At 41.6% G+C, this 19,243-nt stretch overlaps 1 protein-coding gene across 6 annotated transcripts in view; it reads right to left on the reverse strand.

The window, feature by feature from the left end:
• The window catches only part of atf7a (activating transcription factor 7a), a 41,417-nt gene extending 22,381 nt beyond the window's left edge, over positions 1 to 19,036 (reverse strand). For 2 of the 6 annotated variants that reach the window (XM_086128179.1, XM_086128171.1), the window contains exon 1: positions 5,959 to 6,057. In XM_086128179.1, coding sequence (XP_085984305.1) covers positions 5,959 to 6,057 — 99 coding nt within the window. Of the gene's footprint in view, positions 1 to 5,958; positions 6,058 to 18,867 lie in introns of those variants that run through there. The other 4 variants (XM_086128164.1, XM_086128156.1, XM_086128196.1 and 1 more) reach the window with 4 other exon arrangements.
• Positions 19,037 to 19,243: the final 207 nt, after the last annotated feature.

Genomic DNA, 19,243 nt, shown 5'->3' on the forward strand with positions numbered 1-19,243 from the left:
TTCAAGACTTATTAATTTTTGTTTTAATTTTAATTCGTCAAATTGTCCCCAATGTTCCATGTTGTCCAAAGTTGCCCAAAGGCATGAATGATGTGCATCTGCTCAGAAGAATCAACATCCCTGTTTTGTTGGTTCCACTGTCGCGATTGTGTGAGTTTACCCTAAGAGTCATTCGGTAAATCATTTTCAAAGAATCCTCATTTAGTATGAGATTTGAGGCTATTTACGATCATAAAATCCTACTTGGTCTGTGTTAACTTTGGCAAGCCAGAGTTAAGACAAGTCTTGTTTTTAGATTCATCTACACTTGTGAAGACTTTTTAAGGATCCGGAGGAGCCATGGTAACGGTTGGAAAAATGAATTTCCATGATCCATACCTGAATCCAAATATTGGTTGTTTTGCGCACAATCCTGCTCACCCACCACCGAACAGTGACCAAATTACATTACATTCCTTATGGAGGGGCTCACCCTTTTTCTGCATCCCTGAAAATGCTGCGCCGCCGGACATATTGAATGGCTAGCCCCACTCACTGATAATGCGTACTAATACAGCATTTTGCATAGACTTGTATATATACAGGCATATAGATATTAAGTGATAAGATCCATATAAGTCACGCTGGGCATTACATGTGGGTCAGCAAATCCAGTCCTGTTGTTGAATGCATCAGGGTCCCTATCTCCAATGAGACACAAATGCCCCGAAGTTGTTAATTTCTGAGTCACAGCCACGTTTCCTGAAATTCATTCATTTATAAGCTGGTCACGACAGACGCTCCCTTCCCCAGATGGCTGATATTGATCTATATCAACAACACAACTCTAAAAAGTCATTTCAATGACACATGGGGTGTTGAGATGGTCCCCGACTAGCAGGCTTGTTGAAAATACGCCAATAGCACGATAACACATTAAAACAAGACTGTATGAAGAAAGCTCATCGATCAAGGAATGCAAAAAGAAGGGGGGAAGGGGCATTGAAGAAAAGAATATAGAAATAGTGGTAATGTGTTACATATTGTTGATGGGACATTACTCGCCAACATTTAATTGCAGACCAGCAGAAGGGACAAAACAGTATGGACTAATTGTTTGAATTTGTTTACACAGAGCAGTGCTGTTCCATTATCAGCCATGCAGCAAGAAGTTGAGTCTGTTTCCGACAATGATCATTTCTCCTATTAGCCTAGAATAATGCATTTGCTTTCAAATGCTTACTGATGCACAACACAATTTTTTTTTGTATTACATAAATCTCCTAAAATTTCTTGTCAAAGGCTGAATGATGCATTCAACACAATATTAATTCATTATTTCAGATTGTAGTGTTTTGATTGGCAAATTCACTTCACTTACATGAACATATTAAAGAAAGTGGACAAAATATAGCATGCATTTTTCTAAAAGGTTTTTGGGACAAGAGCAAGTCTCTTCAAACCAAACTGGCACTTAACTAAGTACTGCTACCGCACCCCTCCACACATTTTCCTTGGGGTGTCGGACAGAGCGCAGAATGCATTTTGAGGTCTGCCATTGTGACACAAAGACAGCTTTGCTATGCCTTTGTTGTTGTGTTCAGAGTGACTATAGTTGTTGAACAATATAATAATAAATACCTATTCGTACAGTCATTGATATCTCAAGTGGTACTTAGTGCAGTGTTCCAGTGGTCCATTTTGAGATTGCACGACTGTCTGTCTTATGTTGTGTTGTATTATTTTGTCATTTTATGTTAACTGTTCTTTTGATGGCGGCGCGGGCATCTGCAGCGGGTCCTCTCCTGTGGTTGAGAGGAAATAAATTTAATCTATGCTGTATGTTGCACATGCAGCACATTTGACATTAAAGTTGACTTGAACTTGAACTAGCTACAGTATGTGTGTTATTTATTTAATATGAACATCTTTTTAATTCAAAATAGCCTCCCTCACGCAGAGTAAATGAGGTGAACTTCCAGCCACACACATTGAGCCAATCACAGATGCAACCAGACACACACAACATTTGCACAATGAATATAAAGTATATACTGCGGTGAGGCTGTCAACGTGAGTTGAGCTATTCACGATCTGAGTCCATCTATACTTTAGATATAGTTTGCGCAGATGGGGCGGAATCTGTACACCGGAGCCCAACGGCTTTGAGAATGTGCTTACTTTTGTCCTGTGCACGGCAGGTAAAAAGTGGACAATGTAGGACAAAATAATCATTGTGGTCTGCGGGTACCAGGACGTGTACAACACAGCCAGATTCCATGTTCATGTAGGAGAATGAAAACGCAAGACACTTGAATTTCACATATTTTCCAGGCCATTTTGTACTTGACAAAAAGAATAGCATGCTCAGCAATAAAGTGTTCAGCGGGCAGGGATGAATGGGCATGAGGCTATGATTGCAAAATACGTTTGCAAAAACCCTATCATTTTGTGTCAAAACGTAAAATTACGTTTATTAAAATGTAACAAAGGGCTTTGCGTCGCTCCTGAGAATGTATCAAGGATTTCAGACTGATAAATCACCACTACATGCATACCTGTCAACTCATACGGTTTAGCCATAGTTCATACGGATTTTGTGGTGAATCTTACGTATATGGCCGTATCGCACAAATCATACGGATTCTGAAAATTTCCGGGTTTTTTTTCACCAACTCCAAATGATTTGAAGTTGGTGAGAAAAGTAACGCAGGAATACAACTCTGAACACAGTAATGCCACTAAGTAGAATGATGATTAGACATTAACCAGACATTGTATTATGGAGATCTACAATAAATATCATTGAAAATTTCGTGGGGTTTTTTTCTGCCGTTATTAAATGCTTTGGTATGTTACAAGGATTTTTTGCTCTTTATAAGGATTTTTCTGGAAGTTTATACAGGTTGGCGCTCCAAAAAGTTGACAGGTATGTACATGGCAGGAGTGGCTTTGAGATCTTGGTCCACACATACTGTGTATAGAGCAGAGGTGGGCAAACTACGTCTTTTTAATCCGGCCCGCTGAAGGTTGGTACACAATTAAGGTTGTGTCATTTGGACTTGTAATGACAGGTATTTCAACGCCAGGTGGCACAGTTACTTGAAGTTGCAGAGCACAGGGAGGGAGGGGGAGACGATACGGAAGCCTGCAGTAGCGCCAACTCAAGCAACTCCCGCTCAATATGACGGAATAAGTGTGTCCGCGTCATCCATCATTGGATCCAAAACAGCAACATGCAAGTGACTCTTTATTGCAGTGAGTTTTACTGGAATTGCGAACATTTTTACGTCCTGTAGATCATGGCATCCAAACGAAGAGGAACAGTAATGGCCGCGGAAGAGAAAGTGAAGTGTATCTGATCAAACGAAGTGGGTTACAAAGTCCCGCGACCCTAGTGAGGATCAAGCGGTTCGGAAAATGGATGGGTTACAAAGTACGAAACATTCAGGAGACGCTTGAGAGTCTGAAAGACTCAAATCAACGAGACTTTGAAAAACGAGGAAGCGATTCTTGCTCAGTCCGATTCTGGCTATTTCCATGCCCAGAGTGAATTGCTTGCGGCTCGACGGACAGTTGACTAAATAAACCTTTCCTGGAATGGTTTGACTGTTATCGTGCTAAAAGAATTCTGCAAACTGGACCGCTAATAAGAGAGGAAGCGAGTTCCATAGCGCTATGGGCATCGAAGACTTCAAAGCGTCCCGTGGCTGGCTTCAAAAGTTCGTTGCACGACATCAGCTGAGCAACGCTGTCTTGTGTGGTGATCGAGGGGAGGTCAAGTTCGAGACAGTGAGTGGGTGGAAAGAAAGCCACCAGGTCTTTTACTCGTCTCATTTTGTAGCAAATAGTCCTAACTTTGCCATATTTTGTCATATACCTGTACTGTATGCTGCAGTTTTTGGGGAATATATTGTTGCACTTTGTTGCTTGTGTTGTCACACATGTACTGCATGTTGTTAACATACTTGGATGTTCATACAGGACATATACCATAGTTGTTTCACTGTTCTCATTAAAAAAAGAATGGTAATACTTTACTACTTTTGTTCTGTTGATGTTTGGTATGGACTGTCAACATATACCGTTTTTATATGTACCGTATCTTGTGCTGACTCGGCCCACCTGTCAAATTTAGAAATCAATGTGGCCCCGAGCCAAAAGGTTTGCCCACCCCTGGTATAGAGAATGGCAATCCTACATCGCGTGCGGAAGCAGTGTGGTGGTGAGAACTGGTCTTCACATTTACCACACAAAAAAAAGGACTTTTACAAGGGTCAATGTGAACACACATGCAGGGACATGCGTGCATGTTCACAGTTCAACGTTGAAAAGTTCATGCAACAGTGCAGTGCTTTTCCTGACAATAAAAAGTTTATTTGCAATCAAAGCACACTTTTTTGTGTTGTTTTAGTTGTTATTCAGTAGGAAAGCATTGTTCAGATATTTGAGGTATGACAAATGCAATAAATAAATAGCAGCAAAGCAGAACTTTCACAAAAAGCTCTTTTTTTTCAGAATCTTTCTTGGAAATGCTCATTTTCAACTGCTGTTTACTAATGAATGGAAAATGTCTTTTGCTATAGTCCATGCTTGTACAGCTACACAACTTCATTTTCTGTAGGCCTTCAAAAATTAGTCAAAATGTCAAAAATGGCTCCCAATTTCAGAAGAATGGCTAGCATTGAACGAGTTTATCTGGGGGTCAGTCAATGCAATTATGACAATGTCAAAATATCAACATTAAATTAGCGCTTAGTTTTTTTAAATAATGGTTTACATTAATTATTATTTTTTTTAAATCCATAATGTGCTTAGCTTAGTAGGACTGGGCAAATATGGCTGAAAATGTTTCCACATCAGTCAATCTTGATAATTATTTGTTCTACCTATTTAAAATAAGAAAAACAATGACCTGCTTTTGTGTACAGTGGAATGTGTTTTTTTAGTTAGATGCTAGGCCAAAGCAGTATTGTTGATAGTTACATTAACCTTCATTCAATGTTCATACAAAATTATGTGCAGTCATCTCATACTCGCTTGCAGTGCCTGTTTTCGTGTTGACCAATTGTCTTCAGACTACTTGATATTTTTTTGCGGACCCATTATTGCCATAGTCCATTCATATTTTACTTGCCAGATTTGGGTTACGGTGTTACAGCATGTCAAAGACGGGGAACTCCCTTAGTTGTACACCATGTATGCAACTAATGTATGTATTTAACAGGGTTGTTATGCACAATGGTGACTGACTAAAAAATGAGTTACCACATTAACAAAAAACAAAAACATGCTGACAAAAACAATCGAAAAAGAATGATCTCAGCAAATCAAATGTTAAGATCAAACATTTACAGATAGCTTTGTCAACACAAATAGAAAGTTTCCGTTTATCCAATAGCTGACAACCGAGGAAAGTCGCTCATCTGAGTTCCGCAGCTGCACACCAAATGCTGGCATCAAGCAAGCTAAATGAATGTTTGTATCACAGGAGCGTGTCAAAGGGAAAGCTGTCCTTAGGTGTTCACTGTGCTGTCCTGAGTGCAAACAACTACAACAAAAAGCAGCATTTATTATTTAGTTGACAATCACATGTTTTTGACCTATTCTCTTGCCTGTGATCGTTTTGTGAATCACAAATGTTCACCCTGCAGCTCAGGGGAGAGCGAAGCACGCAACACTCGAAATGAAAAGCAGCCGAGCGATAATACGCGTCCTTTGGAATCCCTTGAAATTCTAGCAGACACTTGGAGTTGCGAGGGAAATCGGGGCCGGCGTGAGTCACTGGCAGCCACAGCTGCAACCTGTGTCTGCAGGCTCCCGTGGACAGCAGCGACAGGTTGTTACCTTCCAGCTCTGATGACTCACAGGAGCTTCCGCAGTGACTCACCCACCGCTGGAGGAGACAGCAGCGTCTCTCGCAACACCAGCGTCTTTGTGTGCACACAAATGTATCAAGCGCAAAGAGAGCAGACTCACCTGTCCACAGCCGGGAGCGTGGCACACAAACGGTCGGTCGTCGCCCATTTTCGCAAAGAGCTTGCAATGCAACTGCGGGAGAGGAGAAGAGGAAAACATGACTCGGTGGTTCCTTGCTTGATGCGCCTTCAGTCCGAGCAGGAGGCTATTTAAAAACAACCCCTGCCAAGGAGGAAAACACACACCGAGACAGCAAGAGCAACTTTCCCCCTTGGTGAGATTTCCTCCACACGAGAGGGCTTCTGCTCAGCCAATGACGAGCTGGCTAGCAACATCTCACACTTTCTCATCTTCTGTCCCATTTGCTTTGTAACCCCGCCTTCTCCCCCGCCCCCGCCCCACCCACCCGTGCCCCCAACTCGAGCTTGTCTGACTACTCACTGTCTGACATGATTGGCAGACGAACTGAAATGCACAAAGGCTGGATGGCCGGCAGCAGTTCATCTGTGAGGTTTTGGGCTTTAGAAGCAGAGGCTCATGTCCCGCCGCAGACAAAATGCAAAAATAGCAACTGGTTCTTTGCGAGATGCCAGTCAGCTTCCTGGCTACTGTCGAGGTGTCCTTGAGCAAGGCATCAGCCCTATTCCCCAGTTTACATGATGTTTGCGTGCCCCCTTCACTCTGACTTGTGTCTGTGCATGCCAGCCTCAGCCTGTGTGTGATCTGATTCACTGCGTGGTGAACACAGAATACACAGCAGAGTGGCAGGTGAAATGAGAAGTGAAAACAACGGTCACGGCCTCATTTGTTGTCGAGAAAAGTGAAACATGAGTAAATCAAAGGCGTTTATTGAAATGTAACATGTGCGTCTGTTGCTGTTTCTGTTACAAACGCGTATTTACTTGAACACCTTCTTGAGGGCTTTTGTACTGATATTTCTTAAAGTCCTACATCTAATTAAAAAGCAAATGCCAATGCATTTAATGCACCATTTTGCCAGTCCCTAATGGAATAGGGCTGCAATTAACAATTATTCTACTAATATCCACCAATCTGCCATTTTTGTCGTTTCATCGATGCATCAGCTAAAAAAAAAAAAAAAAAAGGCCAAATTTTTAATCCCTTCATTCCAAAACTTGACACTATTTCCACTATTAGTGACAGTGCAGAAAACGCACAAATATAATTATAATTACTGGTTTAATCAAAACAAAAAAGAAGGTCCCTTTATCATTGATTATCAAAAAATATATATTAATTTGATAAACAATTAGTTGTCGATTGATTAATCGTTGCATCTCTGGTAAGGTATGAAACTTTTTGAAGGACTGTCAAACTACTGAAGACTAAAATAAAAGAGAAAAAAAGAAAAAGGTTTCTTGATCATCGAATAAACTCGAGGTCAAATCTTCTGTGGATGAATTCATGTTTTTCAAGTGGCCACGCTGCACGTATTTCTGGTCACTGGACAAACCATCCTGAACATGGAACAACTCACACGGAATTTACAGCAACGCTCACCTAATATGACTACAAATCCTAACACCACATTCTCCCTGCTCAGACTGATTGATAAACTTTTGTCTCTCTCTATGGGTTCGGTGAACATGTCTAAACGAACAAAGTGTGCAGCTCACAGGTTGATCCGATTGGATGTCGTCACTCGCACAGTTCAGTTGGACAGTGACGATACAGTCATCAAGTGTTACATTGTGCGACGATGCTATTCGGTTTCTTTTTTAAGCTTATATGTAAGACAACTTTGCCATGACTTTCGGCATTGCCCTGGTTGTCGGCGCAATAGGCAAAACATTCCGTATGACACTTTGTCTCTCATCTAGCCTCTTTGAGTAGTGGGGAGTCCGCATTGCTCAAGAGTAGCAGTTAGCGGTCACTATCTGACTCCTACAGCACACACTTAAAGGCATTTCCTTCAAGTGCACCGATGGGGTGGATACAGGGGGCACACAGGCGAGAACGTCGGCTGACCAGCATCTTAGCGTACTTTACCTCTTTAAATGTAGATAGATGTCAGGTATTTTTAATTATTTTTTTTTCCAGTGTAAGCATAAAAATAAACCTGGACCAAATCATTTTTGAAACACTATCGCGGTTCAAGACTGGTACTGGTGCCCGTACCTGGTGCAACACTACGTTAATTGTCGTAGTAGTAGGCCTGGGCTGACTCCGGGGCTGCAACGAATGACTATTTTGCTAGCCGATGGACTAGTCACTGGTAGTAGTCGTGATTAGTCGACTCATCGTATCCTGTCGTTACCTTCTTAATTAAAATAATTGCCCAAGTCATTTGTTTTTTCTTTCAGAAAACACAAAAAATGAACCTCATTCTGATAATCTTCTTCTTCTTTCCATCCATCCATTTTCTAATCCCTTTATGCTCACGAGGGTCGCGGGCATACTGGAGCCTATCCCAGCCATCCTCGGGGACCCTGAACGAGTCGCTAGTCAATCGCAGAGCACACATAGGCGCACAACCATTCGCGTTCAAACTCACACCTAGGGGCAATTTCGAGTGTTCTTTTAATAATAGTACCTGGCCAAAAGGCACGGTGAGAACATGCAAACTCCACACAAACCTTCATCAAAATTTGACTTGGGTAATTATTTTAAGAGGCTGCGTAGGTAAATCGCAGCATATCTCACCAGCTGCGATTTACCTACTCAGCTGTCATGACTTTACAGCTTTAATTTCTTAAAATGAGGTATGCATGGCAACAGAAGACCAAGAGTGGAGACAAATCTGTGAAAGCGGACAGAAATGAGCAAACAGTACAAGATGGGAAGAGTTTTGGGGGAACGTTAATATTGGATTTTTCTTTAAAACACCTTAGTATTATTTCAGAATTTGACAAGATAAAATCGGATCGATGCCGCAGACAATGTGGACAAACTGGGGATCATATGTACATTTTTTGGGGGACTGTCCAATACTTAAAATATTTTGGGACGGAATTTGGGGTGAGCTTTGCTCTCTGCTAAATACCCCAATTGAATGGAACCTGATGTGTTTCCTCCAATGACCAGAGAGAAGTACGTCAAAGATAAAAATCAAGATGTACAGTATCTTTGAAAAATTATTTTGTTGGTAGCCAAGAAAATGATTACTAAATGCTGCTTTGAGCCATTTCCCCCAACCATTGTTCAATGGAGAGAAAGGACAACGAAGGTGTATGATATGGAGAAAATAACTGCTGGGTCAAATTTAAGCACAGACATATTCCAAAAGACATCGAATCTGCGAATAACACACCTGAACCTTTGGGGGTGCGGGGGGTTGTCTTTGTTGTTGTCAGATTTGCATTTGTTATAAAACAGACAGTTACAACTTTTGTAGAGTGAGAGAAATGTTGAGATGTTACATATCTGAAGGTCTCTGTTGTTAACCCCCCCCCCCCCCAAAAATGGTATGTATCTGAAACGAAATTTGAAAATTCTTAAAAGATCAAGAGGAACACCATTTTTAGCGCTGTAATGTATCGTAATGTATTGGGTTATGTGCTGTCATTGAGGGGTTGTGGCAAACATGTCAAAGTGTGCAACATTTGAGTTCTCCTGTTTCCGAGTTCTTGAATGTACTCTGTTTGGGAGCAAGTGTGGGAGCGAGAGACAGCAAGTGTCTGTGCTCTTCGTGTTTCTGCGTCACGACGGCCATACAGTAGCTGTGCTTTGGTTGTTAAAACGGCACTTCACTGACTAATGACTCCGTAATCCACAGTGGATGCTAAAATATGTTCGCAGAAGCAAACCTGACATCGCTGTTACAACATTACATCAAACACACAGCTTCCAGACACAACTGTCCCCATGTCAGAAATGGAATCAGGCATCCGCTACAACATGCGTTCCTTTAGTTCTCAACCTTTTTCCCTCAGCCATGACAGGCAGGTCTGCATCGCATCAAATGTTACGGCTGAAATGGGCCACAACTTTCTCACTCTGTTGCTAACACAGGTTAGCCACAGTGAACCTCCCAGTGCTGAGGTCACAACTCACTATTTTAAGAATTAATCAGCCATTATTATTATTATTTTTTTAAGATTAATCGTTGAATCTAGAAGAAAATGCAACATTTATCTACAATAACATGATCTCAAATTGGCAGTGCAGAAAAGCGCACGAAAAAAAATAACAGAACTCTTGCAGTAATAAAAGATCATAAGAAAAAAGTAAGAAGCGAATTCAAATGACATGAGGCTATGAAAAGACCCACTAAGCAATTTCGGCTAAAAATTGCTTTTGTCATCCTCCGTCTTTTGTCTCCCCAGTCTCAACTTCCACGTGAAGAATTTCATTCTTGCGCTTGTAACCTCACCTGCATCCCGAGTGACAAAACAATCACATTCTCACGCTTAGCTTTTTATGAAGTCAATGTAAATCTTACATACAAGACATTAGACTGATGAAAACGACATACAGAAAAATAAAAACACAACTTCAGGACTTGTCTCTTATCTCATCATGATTGTCTCTCGTTTTGTTTTGTTTTGGGGGGGGGGGGGGGGGTTCAGTTCAAGAGGTCGAGTTCAGATGACTCCCCATTTACCAAACAAGATATTATGGATATGCTAAGACATTTTGTCCAAAAGATACAAAAAAGACATCATACTGAATGAATGTCAGCATCATATTTTACTGTCCTCATTTGCTTTATTTACAAAGTGACGAGTGCATTTCCCTTTATGTTCACGAAGTGGCACGGACAATTTGGGGGGGGGGGTCCTTATTCAGTTAATTAGGTGCAATATTTTGAGGGAAAAAAGAACATATTCACATGCAAAACCTTATTATACTGAGAGGAGAAAGTTTGTTTGGATACCATGCGAGCGTCAATAATGTTTATTTTAATAAAAAAAATGAGCACTTGCTTGTGTCAGAACCTGTTTGTGCCTGGTTAATCAAGATCCAATCATTAAACCAGCAGTGCTTCCATTATCCAAATTCAGCTTTTTTATTGGTTTAGAGCAGTGGTTCTTAACCTTGTTAAAGGTACCGAACCAGACCAGTTCATATGCACATTCACAAAACCTTTCATTAGTGAAAAATAAAAATATGATTTTTCTTTTTTACAAATTCAAGTCATAAAAACTCGCCTTTATTAAAAACTGGAAAAAGTAAACAGAATTAGTCCAAGTATAAGTTGTTCAATTGTGCACAAAATGAACCAGCCAGTGATGGCCAAGCGGGCGTGTCATAACTAATTGACACGTTGAGTCGGGTGTGTCTTATCCTCCACGGCAGAGGCTCTGTCGAACCGAGACTGATTCACCGAACTCCAAGAACCCAGGTTAAGAACCACTGGTTTAGAGACTCAAATGCGTCATGAGGGCATGCTCTGGCTCCCATAGCGCCTGCTGGTCTCTGAACTATAAGATCAATGGAGCGGGTGACAATAATCGCTCGACACAATGAATTGTTGTTGAAATTCGTTGCCAACACATTCAATTATCGATTTTTATCGATTCATTGTTGCTGCACTACTTCTGTTGACATCGCGGATAATCCAGAATACCACTAGAGTGCGTCACGGACAGGCAGATAGCCAGCAGAGAGATGATGCAGAGGACAACCAAAACTGCAAAAATATCATCACGATGATGTCGACTTTGAAATCAGCTGTTGAAGAATTTGGTCACTGGCGTAGTCGTGACCAGTTGACTTCCACCTATTTATGTAAATTGGGAGACCATTACGCCACTGGCCACCATCATCAGTCAATTACGTTTAATTGTATATGGTTTCCTTTCACTTAAGATGAAAAATAAACAGCTAAGCAGCTCGCAACCGAAGGTGCTGTAGCGTCGTTCAGCAGGCTGGAGGCTCTTCGAGAAGAAGCCGATCAGGCGGAAGTTACCGTCGTGGAGGACCGTGCCAACAGCCTCCCGTTGACAGGTATCAGACATCTGATATCTGATTTTTTTTCCATTTTATTTCATTTCTTTAATTTGGGAAAGGCTGAAAATATCCATTTTCGTGCATTATTTGAATTGTGACATTTTCAGAGCAAAAAAAAAATCTAAACGGTCGCAATTTCCATACCAGTTCTCCTCATTAAAAGGTCATTCGCGTACTAGAGTCTAACCGGGCGGACTTCGGCCAAGAGGCAGGGTGTACACTGGAATGATCGCCAGCCAGTCGCAGATTTCACTTGAACTTCAACTCTGACTATTCCCAAAACGTGATTTGCATCAATCTTGCATCATAGATTAGAACAGATCAACATCGATCATGGCAGCAGGGTCGGAGGAGATTTTTAAGACAAAGCAATGCATTAGTTTCCGTAGAAATATTTCGGATTTTGAAAGGAAGGAGATCGTCTTGCCGAGTCGAGTCGTTGTAAATGACCAGAGAAAGTGATCGGGAACACAACAGTTTGTCAATGCATCTCGACCAGCCTCATGCAATAAAAAAAGGCAACCAGCTTGTCCTGAATCAACAGCGGCAGCAGCTGTGCAAGGTAGGCACGGAGCGAAAAAGGTGTTACTGCTTTATTTATTCAAAAACTGAATTATACATCTCCATGTGCCCAAAGAATTACTTCTTATTGCGGAACACGCAGAGAGGTGTCTTGCTGCCAGACCAAGTAGACCAGCTGACATTTTTGAAAAAGAATATGCAAGCCTTTGGTAAAATTGTTTGTTTTGTACAGCTGTTCTTGAAACAGAACGATGACAGCAGCAGCTTAATTCTTATACAGTTTCACTTTGTTTATGCTCGAGCAGGAAGAGGATTAACATTGAGCTTGTTCTGACATGAATGTTTTACATTTTGGAACCAGTCAAGCTGAGTTGATTTCAAAATGAAATCCAATCAAACAGCATTCATTTGTGTTTATTTACCTTCAATTAGTATTGGTCTATTGACAGAAAAGCCATTGTAACCATATTGCCAGTATCGCACACATTGAAAGAGCCATTTTCAACACTTTAGATTGGTCAATCATTTGTTAAAAAACAACACCACACACATGTGTGGACTGGCCAATAGTCTAGATCTGTGAGAGAAATCTGAGATTTACCAAACTGACATGAGAGGTTGCGGCCCAAACCCAGCAATACAATACAAACCAGTTGCCAAAGCTCCAGACGAGACGATTCATTCATTCATTTGAACCTGGTACCTCTGCACTGTGAGGTCGACGTGCTAACCAGTCGACCACCGGGGCGCCCCAGACTAGACTTACTTTTTATCTAGCACAATGGACCCTGGCCTTTTTGAGATGCAAGTAGAACATTTAGGGGATCACACTGTAAAACGACCTGCTGTGTAATTCCGCTACATAACTGATAAATGGACTTAGCCGTGGGGCAGAAATTTTCTCAGCAACAAAAAACATTAAATACTAGTTATAGTTCTGACCACCAAAACAAACCCACAAAATGAATGCGTGAGTAGATGAAAAATGGACTCAAACTGTCTCCAATATTAGAGAGTAAAAAAACAAACAAAAAAAAAATGCGTACCGAAAGGCAGCACAGCAATACGAACATGCGACGATAGGCCACTGCTGAAACCTTGGTGACAAGCCTTCTTTTCATTGCTCATATGAGGCCGGCAAGGTGTAAATATCTGAAAGTCTTCCCAGTGCTGAGGTCAGTCCATCTCCCTTTTTCCCGTCCGCGAGTACAGCTGCGCCTGAGCCAACAAGGTCGAGTCAAAGCTTCGCATGACGCCAGGTGTGAAACAGGTCGCGGTGTTGTGCATCAGTCTCCGTCGACGATATACATGTTTAACACTCAGTCGCGTTTCACCGACACAAGGGTGCCAGGTCCCTCACAAAGGACTTTCAATCGGCTGTGCCTATTTGGGCAGAGTGGTGTGCACACGGGACTCTGTCGAGCTCGTTAGAGCAAGGGTGTGGACCACAAATGGCTTGCAACTTATTTAAATTTCACTATGAGGACACGCGAGACGTGAACTTGGCCAGCACCGACGTTAACTGGCACATTTGAATTTGCGGGGAAGTCCACAATAAACGCCTATAAGGACATGAATGGAAAAGAACATTTGGCTGCTGCATCTGATTTTTTATCATGTGCTGAAGCAGCGATTCTCAACTGGTGGGTCGGGATCCAAGTGGGCCTCGGAGCCATTTTGGATGGGTCGCGGACAGCTAGTCAAAAATGACATGGATTCTTCTTTGGATGATTCCAGAACATTACAGAAGCAAATCAAGCTCCCTCACGGACGATATGAGGTAAGCGACAGCAAGTCTGGCTTCCTTCTTTCGCCACTATTTTACTCTGTAAACAAATACAGTGCAGCTCATCCTCTGGCTGGAGAACGTGATGGTGAGCAATACCTACCAGTGAGAACTGATCATTGAGTGCACTTTGCATCAAAAAGGAGCCAACTCCACAGCTGTTTACTCTGAGACACAAAATATGATATTAACAATAATTACAATTGGAAATGGTCACACTGAATGTGTGATTCTTTCTTTGTACTCAAACATATATTCCAACATCATCTAAAAGGGAACGTCATTTATGGTATTTACACTGACTGCATCATACTGAGATCTGGTCTGAATACATCAGCCTCTCTCTTGTAACGAAATGCAAAAACCAAAATGTTTGACACAGCTTTCATGATGATGTAGTCAGTAAAACGTCAAGCGCAACACTAATGTGGATTTTTGGGTTGGGAACAATAAACCTCTATCAGTAGCAGACTCTTCAATCGATGCAAAATCTGCCAAGACTCCCGGGATACATCAATCGTAGAGTTGTGCACCGGCTAGCGTGAGGCTACCAATCGGTTGCATGAGGCCTTGCAGTTTTCATTTCTTATAACAAGAGCGAGATCTCTCGCACTGCGCTACATACCATTCGGTATGTATGCATTGTTTGCACTTCCTACCAAAAACAAGTGTCTGGCAGGAGCAGCACCATTAGTTTCATTTCCGTTTCACGATTTTCAACATCAAATATCTTTTCAGGTTTCCATTTACATGAACTCACATTAAATGCAAAGTCACATTTTTTCCCTAAGACCGCCGTCAAATCGTGGCTCGCGCCAATCTGCAGAGCGAATGTTAACATGCACCTAGAAACAATGCTAATGTACATCTCAGCAACACTTCTATGTTCCGTTGTTGGTACTGTGTGACCCCAATAAAGAAAGTTCCCATGAACATCAAAGGTGTCTGTTTTCTTTGTCCGCAGTCTTCCGTGTCAAGGCAAAACAAGCTCGAGGCTAAGAAATTATGGTCGGCTTTTGTTCCCCGATGTATGTTAAATAAACACATAATAGAAGGTCAGAAAAAGGCTTGTTTTTCTTCTTCGATTTCCAATTACAGTCAAACCTCGGTTTTCGAACGTCTCTGTTCTCGACCAAATCGGTTTTCGACCAGATAATTTGAGATTTTTACGCTTAGGATTACCACCGAAAACCACTTTTTGACCAAAGTGAGCAAACACGAATACACCACTTGATGCCTCTCGGCTTCCGCGTGTAGCGCTCATTGTGAGCAGACGTGTTTGTTGTGATTGACACAAATCAGACTTTTTGTTATTTCTGCATAGTGTATGAGCCCCTAATCATGGGCTAATAAAACAGTTTTGGATTTCGAACAAATCGCTTTTTGAACAGCCTTCTGGAACGGATTATGGTCGAAAACCGAGGTATGACTGTATTTAACAAAAAACGGGAGATCGCTCATTGCCATCATGTTCAATGGAGACAGCAATGCTGCTTCCTAGCGGCCAGAGGGAGAAGTCTTTCAACACAGAAATGTTGAGCGATGTGCCTACAGTGAAACTCCTCTACAACGAAATCATGTTTGCAGTAAGAAATTTTTCACAACAGGGGGTTTTCACTGTAGCAAATTTGATCTCGGATGGAAACACACACACACGTTTGTTTACACGCACACACAAACGTACTTTATGTGTACTGTTTATTTTTATTCCAATCGTGCCTAAGTATGAGCATACACTTATTTGACACTTCATATAGTCAGTGTAGAAAGAAAAAAAGGGAAAGAAATTGCGAAATTTACGATCAGCATTAACATTTTCTAGGATAATGTCTTTTATTTTGCTTCCTCCGTCTTTCATTTTAATCACTTTTACCCTCTCTTCCAGCACCAGAGCTCTTCTTGTCTTAACTGCTTGACATCCAAAGGTCCGTTTTGTAGCCATTTTAGCAATGCAACATTCGTACTACGTCTGAAACTAACAACAAATACTTCCTGGACTACTGTGCATGTTTAAACCAATGTGGTGGTTGCTGTTGCCATTTCCGAACGAAGCAGTAGAGGTCGCTGTTGGATTAGACTTCGTTGTAATGAATCTCGTCGTGAGACAAGAGCAGAGAAAAAGATTTCGTATATTGCAACATAGTTTTTTATTGTTGTATGGGGGGCAGGAAAGTGGGAATGGTGTTAATGCATGAAGATTTTTTCACACTAGGAGGTATTTTCGACTATGTAGGTTTCGTTGTAGAGGAGTTTCACTGTATTTGGCTTTTTCATTGCTATCAACCTCTTACTAACGGTTAGATGTTATTTCAGAATAAAATTACCTAAATTCAGCCTTTTTTGTTTGGATCCATCGTTGAAATAGTTTTAAAACAACAACAACAACAATCAAATACTCACCAAAGTGAAGGAATAAAAACAGGGTTTTAACCATGTCCAGGTTAACTAAACATTGTGCAACATTTAACATTTGTCTTATTGTTTATTTCCATCTTGTTGAACGATGTTGACCTGCATTTAGTTGTTTGTGTAGATTTTGGCTCTGGCCGTTGTTTCAGGTGTTTGTTCAGTAACTACAAACACAAACGGTACAGAGTGATATCAGAAAGATTATTCCAGTTATTCCGTATGTATGAAAAAGAGTGTGTGTGGGGTGTGGGGGAGCGAATTCCAAGAGGAGATGAAGGGATGGTGTTGAAAATGGTAGGGTCTACTGTAGCACTGCTTTAATCCCATTCATTCCAACACTAGATATCAAGTGTGCCTATTTTCACCTCCCTTCATCCAAGGTGACATGGAAGCCTTTAAAGTGTCCAGATTGTTTTTATCCTTCCCATTGAGCTGCAGCCAAGCTCCCTCCGTTGAACTTGGGTTTCTCCGACTCAGCAGGTGTTAGGGAACAAGTCTCAGCTAAAAGCAGCAACAGCCACCCTGTGTTTGATGTAGCCTGCTAGGAAACTGACTAAACAAACTGTATTAATAGCTCACGCTGCAGCCATGACGTTGGAATTGGAGGCTTGAATTGCTAGAGGGTAAGGGGGAGACCCCCACAAACAGAAAAGAATAAGAACGTAAATTGGCTATTGGTCCACAGTGGGATGCTGAGGCGCTGTTAATGTGGGTTATGACCTTCTAAGCTGGGCCCCCTACATGTATTTATGTAAGCAAATGGACCTGTGATTTGGACAACGGAACAAATGAAATCCAATACCCACCACTGGTCTAAAAGCTACATTCATGCCATGCGACCACACCGTGCAGGACAATGCACGAAGAACAGAGGTTATTTTTCAGAGAAAGAATACAATAATTCAAGCTGCAATGAAGGGGTCCTTGAACCCCCTTTTTTGTGGGAAGTCCCTAAAATGATCATCAAACTTGGGTGCCATGCTCCAGCTAAAACATAAACACAGGATAACAGGATACACTTGTTTGAATGTGAATTTTGGGCCATGTTGGGAGCCACAAAAAGGCCATTCATCCATCTGATGAAAAATAACTAAAGCGATGATGAAAGACTCCTCGCATCCCTTTTATCATGGTAAATACTGACAAGACCAGTTCAGTTCCGTCATGAAACTTTGATGCAAAGTGCTTCCCCCATTAGATAACATACATATTCCCAAGAAATAGACACTTGCAGAAACTGACGAGTTTATGGACATTTTGAAGCCCCAAAAAGTCGCAAGGATGATAATAATAAACAGCCGATCAGGGCTTGATGCCCCAACGCCAAAAAGTGGAAAAGTAAACAAGCAATTTGGAGACAGTGTGCTGGTGCCACATTTATCTGACTTAACATGTCCAATTTGTGGCCAGTGAGTATATTACGCCTGCTTGTGTCCCTCGCTTTGGAATCGTAAAGTGTGCCAAAAACGTGACCTACATTCCTACCGAAGGCGTTGACAAGCACATGTTTGACTCCCCAGGCGTTCAGCAGCTTGGGTATCAATACTAAACATATCATCATTACTGGAGCCTGTTGCAAGAGCCACAAGTATGCGATACCGCGACTGAACAGAAAACACTTTCGTGACGTCCAATACGCTCAAGAGAAAGAATCGTGCACATCAATAACTTAACCGCGACAAGAGTTTGCCGTATTCTACAATATCGTTTTTAGCCTCCATCAATTTCAGGCAAACTTGCGCCGCCTTTTACCGTAATACAGCAGCCAATTCGCTTCTTTGATTGGCTTGCGTGCACGTCAATCAATAACATGTGAGGCAATCAAAGCCACCGAAACTGTCACTTGGCTCGTCTAGCAGACGCTCATTGGCTAAAAACTCCGAAATCACTTTTTGTACCCACGAGACGGAAAAAAAAGATATAGAAAAAATAAAAAGAAACAACTAATGGCTAACTGCTGTGCTAGCGTTTAACAACGGGCCAAAAGCACACTCGGCGGCGTTCCTAACGTCATTATTGACAGTTTCCGACATGACAACACTGTCAAATAAACGCTAATGCACACGTAGCCGACTTGAGCCGACGCGCGCGACACACTTTACGGGCCGTCAAACTGATAAAGGTCGGGGAAAATAAACTATCAGTTGCCTTGTTAGCAGACTGACACTTGGGGGTTCAAAGCGAATCCGAATGAAAGGTTGGAGCAGCCCTAACACTTGTCGTGCTTTTTACAAACATCAACATGAAAAGGGGCGTGCGAAAAGCTAATTCATTAACGGCTAACGCCAGTGACACATTCACGTAGTATTTAAATGGTAATAAAGTGTTTACAAACTCACTCTTGTGCCTCTCTCTCTCTGGCGCTCCTTTCCTTTCCACTGGAATTTGACACTCCCCTCGACGTCGACCTATCGCGAGAACTGAAGTCCTTCACGATGCGGCTCATGAACGCTCTTTTTTTTTTTTTTTACATAAAAAGTGTCCCCTCTCTCCAAAATACAACAAAATGTGCATCCAATCTAAGCAAGAAGAAAATGCAATAAAGATTTAAAAAGATGGTGCCTGTTGATCCCTGGCAAGTAGACAATAATACGGTCTAATTTTGCCACAACAGTAGCGCTTGTGCAAAGGGGAATAAGCATGCTGAGAAAATTGACTCATATCATCTTGATGAAGTAGAACTGTATTACTTCAGTAGAGGACATAATTGTGAAA

The sequence above is a fragment of the Hippocampus guttulatus genome, chromosome 1 (genome assembly GCF_054856545.1).
Source record: "Hippocampus guttulatus isolate MCC_2025c chromosome 1, RoL_Hgut_1.0, whole genome shotgun sequence".
NCBI lineage: Eukaryota > Metazoa > Chordata > Actinopteri > Syngnathiformes > Syngnathidae > Hippocampus > Hippocampus guttulatus.